Below are 15,496 nucleotides of genomic sequence, written 5' to 3' on the forward strand. Positions count from 1 at the left end.
TCTACGATCACTATTTAATGGAGTCATAATGAGTTTGTCACTTATCCATGACAGCCAGCCTAGTTATAGTAGAACATGAATTCAGTCTCAAATCTCTTAGCGAAAACCATTTTTACAAACTTGGACCATTTTTGTAATCTAAGACAGAAATTTACATATAGCGTTAAACGCCTAGAGGTATACAACGCCCTATAAATGTTCCGTAATTCATTCAATTTTGTTCGATTTATACTCCATTATCAAAGTTACCCCAAAACAAAAAACCGACTTTCGATTATATGAAAAATAATATATCCATTCAGAACCAATCTTTTGGCAATCTATCAAATGCAATCTATCGCTTGGATGTCAGTTCTTGTTTTAAAAAATATAAATTGTAATTCTTTGAAACAGCATGCATAGATATTGAAGTTTTCTTCGAAAAAACTATCAAAGTTACCCCGTTTTACGGTACCTGTTGTAGTATCAAGGAACCGATTTTAGCACTAGAAGTGGTACTCATTCTGAGCCCGACTACTATGCTTTTTTTTAAAAGCCTGGTTTGCTGCTGACAAGTCATTTCTTGGCCTATCTCGATGCATGGGACATTTCTTTAAACAACAGCCCAAGAAGACGCTTTTTTTCTGATCGCAGTACGCAGTTAAAAATAAATGTCAATTCAAACGAGAATCGATGTAGAAATTTTCTGCAAGGAATAAGAATTTTCTTAGCAATTCCTTTTCAGTAGCAATTCTGCATTAAAAGACGTATTTTCACCATTGTAAAACAGTACTGTTTACATATAACTTTAGCTGGACTTTCTTCCAAGTTTTATTCACTACAAAAAAAAAACTGGTCGATAATGATTTTATACCGTAGGTACTGAGACTTGCATGTCGATAAGTGGCAGTAGTAAGCGAACCCGTTTAGTTACCCACCTAATTGCCGTTGTTGTCGTCCAACAGTCGTTGATACACGTGCTCCAAGGTCTGCTGCTGCGTCATGCAATTCCCAACCCAGCTCAGAGTAGCGTGCAGGCAGAGGCTAGTGTCTCTTTTATTGGTATCACTTGGGCACTTGACGATGATAATGATAGATGTGTCGTGCGCGCACTATGATAACCTCTCACTAGAATCATTAGTGGGAGGATTCCCAACTGTTTGTTTCAATATTGGTTCACGTTTTTTGTTTACGACAATACTTAAGGGCTTAGAATGCAAGGTGCTCTTTCAGTTTAGTGATAATTGAGGACTAATTAAGAATTTGTGTTATCTTCAAACACGCAGTTCTAATTGGAACTTCATTTAATGCAATTACTCGATGGATATAAGTATAGGAAAAATTAAGGACATGAACTTCAAAAAATCTCATCAGGGCTCTAAAGTTTTGTCCAAATTTTAGTACCAAACGCTTAAGTTTAGGGCAGAAATAGGTGCTGTTTACTTAATTTTCAAATGATTTTCTTTAGTTTAAGTGCAAAAAACATTTTTTCGGTTTGAGATGTTTTCACATCCCTTTGTTTAAACTCAAGTTTTGGATGTATTTTGTTTTCCGTGTTTTTTTTTCCGAATTGTTGTACAGGAACAACCCCAGTGTTAAAAAGTAAAACCTCTGTGGCATTTTTGTCGACTAAGTGAACGTCAAACATGATCAAAAGGGTGAAGGTTCAAATTTGGACCCATTATAAAAAAAACCGCCGGGTCGATTTATGAAAATGGAAATTTTCATGAAAATTGCCATATTTTGGCATTTTGGGCCGATGTTTTCACATCGGCATTTTTTTCCAAATTTTCTACCGACGAGTATTTTGCTGGAAGACAGCAAACGAATGTAATTTTTCGTCCAGATTTGGTTTGGAAAGTGTCGAGCTCAAATTCTTATTCTTCATGGCATTACGTGCTCACTGGGACGAAGCATGCTTCTCAGATTAGTGTTCAATGGGCACACAACAGTTATTAACTGAGAGCTTTCCTTTGCATTCGTAAATCGTATGGCAGGTTCAATGATACTTTATGCCCAGGGAAGTCAAAGAAATTTCCATCATGAAAAGATCCGGGAATGGAACTCAGCATGGTTTTGCTTTGTAGCCGTGGACTCTAACCACTCGGCCGTATGGTGTACAACCTACGAGTAGTTCAGTGTCAAATTCAGTTCATTCGAATGGATTTGAGTGGGGTTTCTCAACTGTAAATGCTTGATCGAACAAAACTGCCCGTGAGACGGATTAGTGCGGTTCCTGAACTACTTTTCAACACCATACGCGGCGTGATTCACGTGGCCTCATTGCCTTCAATATCATCCGAAAGACTTCGCTTATCTTTGTATGATAAGGATGTCTTTCTTGAAAAAATATGGGCCGGCTAGCCGAAATACCATAACAAGATGGTGAAATATTTGATATGAACTCGCTGTAGCAGCTAATTATTGTTTACAAACACAAAATGCAATTTACTTTTTTATTGCTCTTGGAAAACCGCTGCGTGTTGCTCATTTCAGGTAGACAGTGCAGTAGACGTTTGATAAGGGCAGCATATAAACGTGGCGTATGAACTTCGTAAATTCATCTCAAAAACGTAGAAAAAAAACATCGCAATGTATAAACGTGCATTCGGAACACATTTCATAGTTTTTGACTTTTACTGGGTTTGTTTACAAATTTCATTATTCATGAACCAAAAAAGGATAAAAACTGGTTTTCATTATTACATCGATAATGCTTTGCACCACAGTTACACTGATTTTGTGTTCTATAACTCGATATCTTTCTAACTCGATAGTCTCTTTGGTACAGAGTTATACAGAATTAACTGTAGTAGTCATTCGCCACAAGATTGACGGATGACGATATTACCACCTAATTGGTAGCTCTTCAGAATCAATCTGATGTTTACCGGACAGCCTTTGGGTTTTGATTATCTTGACTGAAGACCCAACTTAGTATGCACCTAATGAAAATCTCGTACTTAAATAAATGTGATAAAGCTATTTAATGAATGGAAAATCATTTTAACCATTTCAGTAACTAACAGTCTCCTGATCCCCTTTGCCGAAAACAATCTTTCTGTTGCATCGAAATCTTCAATCTATCAAAATCTTGTGATATAGAAATTCAATGGCGCTTGAGCTTCGAATCAAGTTTGCTGAGCACATGACTGCTAATCTATCAGAATTGGAATAAATAGGGTCCTAACACTTTGATAAAATCTTGTTTTTTTTTCGCGGTCTTAGAACGGCTCTATCATATTCAAACTTTCATTTTAAAAATGGGTCCAAATTTGAACCTTGACACTTTTGATAGACAAAAACGCCATATCGGTTCAAATTTTTAACACTGGGGTTGTGCCCATCTGACGTATCGGAAGGGACACGGAAAACAAAATACACACAAAACTTGAATTTAAACCAAAGGGGGTATAATGAAATTTCAATAACCAGAAATAAATGTTTTCAAAAGAAATTTATTTTTCTTCTTGGTATTACAACCCCCGTCTAACCACCTGCATCTATCAGACCTGGATCTCTAGACTAGCTTTATTGTCTTGCAGCTCTTCACTGTATCAAAATTCCGTCGGTTTTATTAGGACTATGTGGTCACTTCCCCAAACAAATATCGATGTTTTATATGGTCATTATCTTTCTGATACGAATCATCGTACAGAGATAGTGCTATCTACCTGGTGCATACCTCTACCATGTGGATTGGCATATGATGAGTCTGTACATCAACTGTTTTTTTTTTATTTTTATGATTTATCTTCATTGCAGTGTTGATAATTAGGTTTTCAAACGAATGCTTAGACAAGAAAAAGGTTAATTTGATGTATTGAGCTAAAAATTGATCCTGAAATGGAACTTAGTAACAGATTGCAACATAATGATACATTTTATAGCCAAAAGCTTTTACAAACATTTCTATTGTACTGAACTTAAGCGTTTGGTTCTAAAATTGGGACAGGCTTATTGGGCCTGGATTAAATTTCTATGTTGGATGTATATACCAACTATATCTTAGCTAGTTTGATTCATTATGTTTAAAATTTTAACTTGGGAATTTGAATTTTAAATTAATTTAAATTAAATAAAGTGCACTTCAATATTAAAATTTATTTCACCCATTAGCCACGGATTCAGAATTTTAAATAGGCACTATTAAATGACTTTTTTTTTCAACTGAAAAAAAATGGAATTAGAGAGAGAGAGAAATATAGAGCTCTTTTATAAAAAAAGACTAGATTCTAGACTGTGCATCCGTTTCCGCATAGAACCTCAGATACATTTTAGAAAGATCATCTCCAAGGTCGAGTAGTCCAAAAATATGTAGATTCTCATGGTTTCACATTTTTGCTTCAGACATTGAAAATATAGAGTTTAGACTAACATATGAAAAAGACGGAATTATTATGACCATTGAACCTTTCCTTATAAAATTCAAGCGTATTTTTATTCATCAACATAGTGTTTCTTAACCGCTTTTTCTCAAGCAACCCAGAAAATTTCTCAGGGTCTGCGTAACTATAAACGAAATGTAGAAGTAAGGAAAAGAAAAGTAGTTCTTAATTGATAATCTAATTTGAATACCTTCAAGTCATTGCAATGAAAATCCACTGATTCAGGCCATTAGAAATTCCATTTCACAAAGTTCTTCCAAAGTTCGACTTCGATGTTAAGAATAGAAGTGATAATATTACAATTTCGAGAGAGTTTACTTTAGACATTAGGAAGTGGCAACATCGATACGTCCACCTCAATGGCGACTCAGTCGCCAACAGCAGAAGCACACACATGAATCAAAGCTGCACTGTCCTGTCGTAACTAGATTTTAATCTCGATGACCAGTGAGTCACTTACCGCTATCGTATGATATGTTGTACCCGTGTTTACGCGTCATCTTGACTAGAATATTGCAACTGTTTTAATTATCACAGACCATCGACGTTTGACGTCAAACAAGTTCAATAAAACACTCAATAAATATAATTGCACTAAATTACACTCTACAATTACTATCACTTAAAGCTTCGTCATCGGGTGAGAATATCAACTGTTATTGCAAGCCACGTGCGAGCCACAACACTTTGGAAGATCTATCACAATTCGGTTTCAGCCAGCAAACGGCACTCCGTCCAGCGGAATATTCCGGCGTTTCCGGGTAATATTAGGCGACCCTTTCAGGCGTCCTCCTGATCAGGGATGATATGGACTCAACCACTGCCACTAGGATATGTCGCTGTCGCTTTCGTTCCATAGCGCGTCTCGATATCGACTGGCACTCGACATTGACTCGTAGTCCGGGATAACCGATTCCTCTGAGCGCTTTCACCTTGGAACAGTGCACCAAGAACCTCTATCCCAAAATCGATTCTCACTCAACGATCGCCACTGGACGACTGACTCTTGGCGGTTCCCGTTAAGGCTGCCTGAACCACCCCTTTGTCTGTCTGTCTGTGTCGATGGCGGGCGGCAGCCAACAACAACAGTGATGCCATGTGATAACAGGACTGGTAGCGTAAAGTGGTGCCAAAGATAGTTATTTTGGTGAGCTTAGCTTCAAGTAAAAATATGTAAAAAAATGATCGATTCATAGTTGCTTCTAGTCGAAAAAAGTGAGTTTAATTGAAATGCTTTCAAAAAATCACTTTCTAGTGACTGGCTTCTAAAAAGTGACTCGCTACCAGTCCTGTCATGATACTGCAAATGTGCTCCACGCGCGCGGTTTGGAGTAGGAGGGGAATGGTGACGTGATCTCGCTTTCCACCCCCAATGCGTTCTCCTCGACTAATTTTCCTCTGCAACAAATGTTGCTGCTTGACGCGAGGGAGGTCAAGAGCACGCCCCCCCCCCTCTTCCGCGATAAACAAGCACTCCCAACAGGAGATTTGCAAATTTTTGTTGTAAACAGTGAAAATGTACACTCTTCCAAAAGATCAGGTAAATTTAAGTGTTTTTAGATGCACATAAAAGAAGCGAACCTTTTGACATAATATTACATCTGTTCTTAAAATTACATGACCACTAGAAACCAAAAAAAAATACACGCCGGGACGTAAAAGTCAGTCCAACTGACTTTTACATCACGGCGTGTAATTTTGTTCGAATCTTGGTGTCATAAATTTTAGGCATTCATTAACAGGCTCGCGTACTTTGGCATTTATATTCTCATAACATCAAAACTCTTACCTCTATGCTACTTTTGTCGATGTACGCATATCCGATGGGCAACAAACGCACAACACATAATAGAGCGATGATCCTTCGAGATGCAACAAATAATGATCGATTTCAATCACTAAAACCTGGCTTTCTTTTGGAATCACTTCACGGAACCCTTCTTAACACAGTGGCAATCTCATATTAGATCCTTCAGACCGATTAGACCTATAAACTCTACGATGCCACATGAAAAAGCAATTCCAATTGACAGCGATCAGCCAACGCGAAACAAAGCAAACATTTTTCATGCTCACAAATCACTGCATCCAAAAACACACGGAATACTCGGTCAAAACCGCACTTACTTGAAGCAAACACAACTTCTCACAATACTTTTCAAATTTATTTCATTTGTTTAGCCAAACTTTGATTTTTCTTCAGTTTTCACAGTTATTTCGCAAAATAAAAACTGAGGAAAGAAATCGCGAATTACACAACCGGCCATGTTTGAAAGCAAACTCGATGATTTGCATGATGCCAAAACCAAAGTCGAAGATCATGTAAATTTACGGCTTATGTAATACAAATTTCCGTCTAACGTTTATATTGTACAGTATGCAGCGTGTAAAATTAGGAAATTGACAGAAACGTTATATGTTTTGGAAAAAGAAGGATTATTGGACGTAATTCTCTATTACAGCGAATTGTGAATCAAAAGGAACAGAAAAATGCGTTTGAAATGCGTTTACGTCACAAAATGTTTAAGTTCTGGTTAAATTAGGTCACATGTAAATTCCTATTTTTTTAAGAGTGTAGGGTTTCGTTCGACATCGCCTATGACTGTATTGGAAACGGTTTGGGGGCTTGTGGGGGGTTTCTCCAGTGTTGGGACCTGTGGCGGTACAGGTATACTTAGGCACATGTATAGACGAATAACTTCGTTCGTAACAACCCCATGTGATTACGGAAGGTAAGCACCAATGCAAACAGACAGGTTTGCAATGCAGTGTTTCCCAATTTATTGATTACCAGACATCAGCAAAATTGACTTATTAGTATGATTTAAAACACTACATTCATTTCTTATTTCTAGATGTTCTGTGTTAAGCTACACTATCTTCCTAATGAGGTAAAAGAGTTTTGTTTGATCCTTCGACCTTGACGCTTGCTCCTGCGGGGGCGGGCGATGAGGACAGGATCAAACATGTCGCGCGTCGTTCGCGTAGTGAAATGGAAAAGCGCCGCGGATCATTAAAAGTGTTTGATCTAATGATCGCGTCGCTTGCTCTTGCGTGGGCGAGTGATGAACACTTGTTCGGCGTACAATCGCGAATCCGGTAAGGCGTGATTAAATCATGGATCGCATCACCAATCATTAATGACCTCCAGATCTTTACCTTATCCCACTAACCCAATATCCTTTCCATGACAACTGTGGAAATGCAGAGGTATACTCAGTCGCTAGTAACAACGGTTGTCTAACTAGCATTCCTCCCCTTCTCCAATGACCGTAAGGGCGTGACCGGCGCCGTTATTGACTTTTAAAATTTGAGCTCTCGATTTGTGCACATTGAGGAATGGTAAGCTAATCCCAAGCCCCATTCATTAAATCCCTGGGCAACTTCGATTGCTCTGGTCAATCACGGAGTAGCAACTACGAATTGTACGGTCATCTATGCACATGTCCATTCTCATACTCATGTGCAAGACGCTGATAATACCGGTACTCCTCTACCGGCATGAGACGTGGACAATGCTGGAAGAGGATCTGCAAGCACTACGAGTTTTTGAACGACGTGTGTTTAGGACGATCTTTGGCGGAGTATATGAGAACGGCGTGTGGAGGAGAAGAATGAACCACGAGCTTGCGCAACTCTACGGTGAAGCCAGTATCCAGAAAGTCGCCAAAGCTGGAAGGGTACGATGGGCGGGGCACGTTGTGAGAATGCCGGACAACAATCCCGCAAAATTGGTATTCACCTCGAATGCGGCCGGTACAAGACGAAGAGGAGGTGGTTTGACCATTGACCAACGAGCTAGGTGGTTTGACCAAGTGGAGCAGGAGCTTGGAAGTGTAGAGTAGGGCGGTTCATTATTTAAAAATATTTGAGAAACCAACCTCCCATATGTTCCTTACCATCCCTACCATAAAATTAGTGTTCTATGAAATTTTCAGCTTTCTAGGTGGTAATTTAAAGATGGCCCAAAGACAATATAGGTTTATATGGAAATTACTATGGAGACATTTTGAGATATGTTCCAAACACGCTAGTACTGTAATGTAAGTTCTAAATAAATAAATATGAATAAAAGAGTCTCATAGATAAAATACAACATAGTTCTGAATGAATACATTTATCCTTATATCATGAAATGGGGGTTCGAGATGGGAGAAATTCATTTCATTATAAAAACTGTTCTTCTTCCATATCCCACAAATGTAATGAGCGAGTGCGAATGTGCTAAGACGATCGAGCACTTATTTATTACAGATTCGAGTGCGTTTAATGAAGTTACGTAATCTTGTTTGACAGCATAGCTTTATATTCACTCTAAACGCTTAACATAATGCTGAATTAAAATAATGCTACAAAGCATTTATGATGTTAATCAAATGGATCATTACTGGACAGTTATTGAATAAATGCATGATAACATTATTACATAATGCAAAATATGTTAACTTTCGATCAAATTAATGCAATGATATAATGCTTGTGGTTACTTGGGTATAATGCGCCACCGTTAGAGAGTTCGCTAAGGGAGAACGAGATAAATGTCAATAAAAATAATAATGGTCATACAAAAAGCGTAACGAAGGGAGAGGAGCTCGAAAATTTTCAATTTTAGCGCTGGACGTTGCCTAACAACGGCTATCTAATTAACGCTTCTTTTTTCCGATGGACATGCCCGGCGTCGTTATTTTGCCGTTTGATGTTTGTAAAACTATAGCTGTCTATCTAACAATTATCAGGAATAATTTGATAGCTTTATTTTTATAGTTTAACCGGGCTGGACAGAAACTCGTCGGCGATGCGTTTTCGAGGTTTTTTCTAAGAGTAAAAAATTGAACCAGAAATTCACAACACGGACCCTCGAACGGTTCGAGTGAGAGTACATCGAAATGCGAGGTTAATTTCTGGTACTCTTCAACTCTTGCTTCTATGCTAACCCTCACTCACACTTTAAAAGATCTCTTGAGTAATCCGTCCAAACAAAACAGTCATCACGGAGTTGTGATTTCACTCTTTTATTATGGAATTTTTCTCCGTTGTGTTTTGTTGAACCTATGACAAAAGGTCGAAGGACAAAAGGTCGAAGCGACAAAAGGTCGAAGAGAAAAAAATAAGGGACAAAAGGTCGAAAATCTTGTTTTAAAGAAGGAAAAATTTCCCACCAAGCAAATCACTTTCGACCTTTTGTCCTTTCGACCTTTTGTCTTTCGACCTTTTGTTTTTTCAATGTTTTGTCTTTCGACCTTTTGTCCATAAACCGCAAAGACAGCAAGGTGATATCAAACGTTGGTAATGTTGAAGAGTATTATCAAGCCAATGTAATGTCAAATCCATAATACTTATAGCTATCTTTGAAACAACCTACGAATATAGTTGATTTGATCTGAAATACTATTACGAGCACTATATTTTGTTCTCCGTGTCTACTCTAATTACACAGCAAAAATATATTTAATAGCGGACGTAATATTTGGCTATGCACTCAGGCAAATGGACTATCGAAATACATAAGAAATGAAATTTCGCCACAAGGAATCGGGTTGAAATTCATTAATTTGCCTTATGAAACCAAAATTTGAAAATAAAAATTGTTTACGCGGCAACCTGGAATCGAACCAAGAACCTTGCGATCGATAGGCCCGTACGTATACCACGCGCCTATCGACGCCTTGATGTAAAGTTATGCTACACGGGTAGAAATCAGAATCCAAAAACAAGATTATGACTCATGATATCATGATTCCAGCGTGTTTTCGTCTTATGAAAATACACCATGATTTGGACTCATGATATCATGAGTCAGATTGCCGTAACGCAACACACGCGTTAGGTTTTTGTAGCTGATTGCTCGGAATCATGATTCAAATTCCAAAAATGCTGAGTCGCGCATCCGTTTATGATCGACAAAATAAAAAAAAAATAGCATACATTGCGATTCGAGAGCCAAGAACCTTCCGATTGTGAGCCACGTACTCTACCATTCAACCGCTTCGTCATCTTGAATCAAGAGTGATCGATACGAATGTGATGAAGCAAAGTGCGCCGCTTAGTGTTTTCACACTGGATGTTACGCTTATGAGGAATCATGATTATGACTCCAGAAACCATGATTTGTGATCCTGATACTATGACCTAATCAATTTATGAATTTCATGATTTGTAAATCATGGTGTGCGGATCAGATTTTTATCCGTGTAGAACGATACATAAAGCGCTCGCATTGCAATAATCGTTCCACCTTTCATAAGGCAAAATGTATGAATTTTGATAGTCCAGTTCGCTGCGTGTGTACCAAGAATCTGACGTAAGTGAATTCGACCAAATTAATTTTACAACAACATTCCACTCAAAACGTAATCGGACCCGATCGACGAAAATGCCTATAAACCCTTTTCGAGTAAGTAGCATCGCAAAACTTGTATCATATTGAACTCACATCCCTCAGTGTGGTGAGATGACCGATAGGTATTGTACGTAACTCTTATTCGCTAGACCAGGGTTCAAATTCGGTCAAACATTTACTTTTTTTTGTTAACTTCTCGAAGTGGTCTTATCGAGTATTAGACCCCGATTTTCAGCAGTCGTAGACTGATTTTATACGTTCAAAGTATATAAATGTACATCATATTTGCGACGAGACTTGTGCGCTTCTAAAATGAGGTAACATTACAATTCATTTTTTGCCTCGGTAAATTTAAACGATTGTTGTACTTCAAAATGAAGGGTGTCCGCATATTATCCGTACAAACTTTGAAGGCTTGACTCTATGCAATTAAGCGGAACAAACTCAGCATTCATACACGGCTTAAGCTTTACGTTTGACACATTTACGTTTTCTAATATTTGTAGAACTCAGCCAAATGTGTTGAGCGGTCTTAGCAAACTTCGTTTTTCGAGCTTTTTTGCGGAAGATAAATGTCCTTCGAACGCACTGAGTTTGAACCGTATGATTTTCTATTTCCAGCCTATCTTGAAGCCATTGCTTCACATAATGATATGACATTTGGATTCATTTCTAATAGATTTGAGAAAGAAAAGTACTCAACTATGTCAAACGGCCCTCAAGAATAACGTGTCCGATTTTGCTGAGATAGTCATTTCGAAATTATTAAAAAATCCTACAGTTAAACCTCCATGAGTCGATGTTCCATTACTTGATATCGACTCATGGAACCATATTAAAAATCTAATTTCATTGTTACTATGATGGTCCCCTCAAACGGCTTTCCATAGCATTGCTGTTCCATGACTCGATATTTCCATGAGTCGATGGTCCCTTCAATATCGACTCATGGAGGGTTGACTGTAGTTTGTGTAAATATCCATATAAATAAAAAAAAATGTGTTTGTTTGTCACGAAATGGCTTACGAACGGCTCAACGGATTTGAATGATTCTTTTTTCCGTGTTGTTCGTCAAGGGTTCCGACGTGTTTGTGTGTATAAAATTCTCAGGATATTTTCCGCGAAAGTTGGAAAAACGAGAGTGAACGGAACTGTCATTTTGTATGGAACGATCCATAGCGTTTTTCAACAGCCTACTTGATGGCAAGACGAAGTTTGCCGGGACCATTAGTATAGATATAATAAAAAAAAGTGGTGATGGACATTGATTTTTTATTGTTTCCAATGAGGCATAATTTTTCTCATGTCGTGTTGTTCGAATAATTTACGGACGCCCTGTAATTAAGCCAGCCTGTTCGGGTATCAACTTTCCTTACAATCCGTCCAAACAATGCACATTGGTCCCAAAGCCATATCTAGGAAGACAAAAATGATTGCGCCTAAACCGTCAATACATGGTGTCTTCGGCAAAGTTTCGTCATATTTTTCAGACATTTTTTTCAGAGATGTGAAATTAGCGTGGCCCACATAATTTTTCTTTTTTCAACTCCTCAGATTCCGCTTACTATGATCGATATCAATACATGAAAATTCAATTTTAAATGACTTTTCATACAGTTATTTCGATTGTTCTTGCAAATATCTCTTTTTTCGCTTTCTTCACCATATAAAATTCGGTTTATGGTGAATCAAACTTAAAACGTTGATTTTTTATGAATACTTTGTATGAAGCACTTTCAGAACTTTCAATTTTGCACATTTTTACTGAAGGCACCAAAGAGCTATTTCGAATATTTTTCAAGTTATGGACAACTTTCGGTTAAAAAATATATTATTTTCAAAATTTTGTCAATCTTTTCAAACAAAAAACATCCTCACAGTTTTTTCACCATAAACAGAGAAAAAGATAATCTTTCTAATGCCGACAAAAGATTGAAAATCCGCCTTTCGGAGATATCGGCATTTGAAAACAACCATTTTGTCGAAGAAAAATTCTGATAACTCTGTAACCATAAGAGATAGAACAGTAGTTTCTTCGGCAAAAAGTTGCGCAATCAAAAGTTCTAAAAGTGCTCGGAACAAAGTTTTTGCGAGAATTTATCGTTTAAAAAGTTATCAAGAAAAAACTGATTTTTAAGTACCACCCTAACTTTTTCGATAAAAAAAATCATAACTCGCGAACGCAAAGAGATAGAAATTTGGGTTCTTCGGCAAAGTTGCTCCAAATTGGTTGTTCTAAAACATTGTAGAACATTGTGCGTCAGCAAAAAAGTTTATGTGCTGATCTTGTAAACCATGTGGGCCACCCTAATTTCACATCTCTGAAAAAAAATATCTGAAAAATATGGAGAAACTTTGCCGAAGTCACCATATATCTAAAATTGACGGTTTAGGCGCAATCATTTTTGTCTTCCTAGATATGGCTTTGGGACCAATGTGCAATGGGGACGTGTACAGATCTAAAGACCTATACTCAAGGGAGTTCTCGAATAGCCTTAACAGCTGTTGAACTCAAGGTTTGACTAAACATGTTTAATTGATCAAATATGCATGATAATCATGAACCTTAGACCAGTAATCTGGTTACACTGGTAGAACTCTGCCCATACTCGCATAACAGTCTCATATTCTATGGGATTCCCCATATAAATGGGACTGTTATGCGAGTATGGGCCGAATATAATCCTGTACTTCAAGTAGTTCTTCGATGAACTCAAAAGTCGTTCTCATAAATTAATAGAATCACAAAGGAGAAATTGGATAATAAATAATCGTTCTGCTTAAAACTTGATCACAATGAATCTGTATAGGTATAAACCTTGTTCACGAGGCTTTGGAAGATTTCTCATTGCGCTTGTAGATATGTTGGCATATACTACAAGTAGTTTTTGGAATAAATATTCGTTGTACTTAAGGCTTGATAGAATAAAAGCCTGTATGGGTATCAACCTCTGAATCCTCTGAAAAATGCTGGTTACGCTTTTAGATATAAAAGCCTCCACTCAAATGATTTCTTGTATAACTTTTAACGATCGTTAAACTCAAAATATTGCAGACTATATTTTATGAGCCTATATGAGTATGAATTTTGTTCATAAATCTTCAAAAGATTACACATGTAGAAATGAAAACCTGTTTTCACGGAGTTCGTCGCTACCAATGCAAATCAGCATATAGTCGGCACAAGCACATTTTTTTGTTATTTGATGTCAATACCTATATAAAATTTCATATGAAGACGTTGAAATAGTGGTGTCAGTGTACTACTAAATAGCGCTCAAATTGATACTAGTTGCTTACTTACTTTTGATGGCGCTACGTCGTTGATCGCTCTACACTAGGGCGATTCCAATTTTAAAAATGTTTGAAAATCCAATCTCCCATATGTTCCTTACCATCCCTACCATAAAATTAGTGTTCTGTGAAATTTTCAGCTTTCTAGGTGGTGATTTGAAGTTGGCCCAAAGACACCAACACGCACACAACCTTAAATAATAACTGGAGGGATTTGTGAGCAGATCCACTGCTGGAGAACTGAGAAATCGGTTGAGAACCACTGCTCTTCCAATAAGCTATCGATTTTTTTTCTCGCTATGGTATTGAAAAAGTGTACACAGCAGAGCAAGCATTCTTGAACGGGCAGTCTATCCCTATGCACACAGTTATCTATACTTTGTCAACCAAGGTAAGACGTATACATGTTCACAAATGGCGACGAGTGCTGTACCTACATATAAAAAACCAGCACAAATTAGATTATGAGATAATGGTCATGATGGGTATGGGCTAACAACGACAACACACAGGTAAAGTTTGCGTGTGTCCATCAACTGCTTCCCAGTTTCATCCAGTTCCACCGAGAACGGGGTTGGCCAGCCAGCCATCAGTCACGTTGTTATCCAGCCACCTTCTTTTCGCAGTTTCCTGGGAAGCGAAAAATCAATTTCACAAATTAATTGAAACGGCCATGTCCCTGCCACGGTATGCCAATTATAATTGATTTGGAGACTATCGGAGCCATTATTGGACGCGGTGATCTTGTCGTGCCAATTGAAGTGCGAAAATTTTACGCAGAGTTGCAGTCCGCTGTTAGACCACGTGTCTATAAATGGCTTAGAGGTACGCAACGTCACAGGTGCTAATTGTGGTTTTACGAGCGTGACCAGTTCATACCAAATATAACAAGAAAATGGTAAAATTGGGTTTTGTGGATTTTTGAGACTTGATGATGAGTCAACACCGCAAATGTCAGGATTTTACAAATGTTAGCCATGTGGTTCCCTAATTAGATCAAACCGTGGAGCCACATCATGGAGACGCATGGTCTTCCATTGCACTTGTAGGCAGGTCGAACTTGCAAGAGGGAGAATGACGAGCCATGTAAAATCTAAATAATTCTCACGGTCTATGCTAAACATCGCCTTCCTCGAAAAGCTACCCAAATCCAAGGTTTTCTTGCTTCTCAATCAATTTCGAATCGCCTAACGAGCCTTAGAGCATCCATTAGGCCCCCATTCACCTTGCTTCAGCTTCATGGCGGCACGGAAAGTTCCATTGTTTTTACACAACCACTCTGGTGGCGGCGTGGTGGTGGACCAAAGACGCCGCACCAAGGTGTACTTGGCAAATATATCAGGCCAAAAGACATTTTTGAAGTTCATTCGGAATTCGACATGATGTAAAATCATAACAAAGTTGAAAAATATTTTTTTTTAGTTTAAACTTTTTAAGTAAGAGAAAAAAATGTAACAAAACAAAGATTTTTAACAAATTGAATTACTACAGATCA

At 37.9% G+C, this 15,496-nt stretch overlaps 1 protein-coding gene across 2 annotated transcripts in view; it reads right to left on the minus strand.

The window, feature by feature from the left end:
- Positions 1-15,496, minus strand: part of LOC5572323 (influenza virus NS1A-binding protein) — a 79,378-nt gene that overhangs the window by 17,896 nt on the left and 45,986 nt on the right. The window contains exon 1 of one of the 2 annotated variants that reach the window (XM_021850460.1): positions 4,828-5,377. The exons of the other annotated variant lie outside the window; for it this stretch is intronic. Coding sequence (XP_021706152.1) covers positions 4,828-4,867 — 40 coding nt within the window. The 5' untranslated portion in view covers positions 4,868-5,377. Of the gene's footprint in view, positions 1-4,827; positions 5,378-15,496 lie in introns of those variants that run through there. 2 annotated transcript variants of the gene reach the window in all.

This window comes from Aedes aegypti, chromosome 3 (genome assembly GCF_002204515.2).
Source record: "Aedes aegypti strain LVP_AGWG chromosome 3, AaegL5.0 Primary Assembly, whole genome shotgun sequence".
Classification (NCBI taxonomy): Eukaryota; Metazoa; Arthropoda; class Insecta; order Diptera; family Culicidae; genus Aedes; species Aedes aegypti.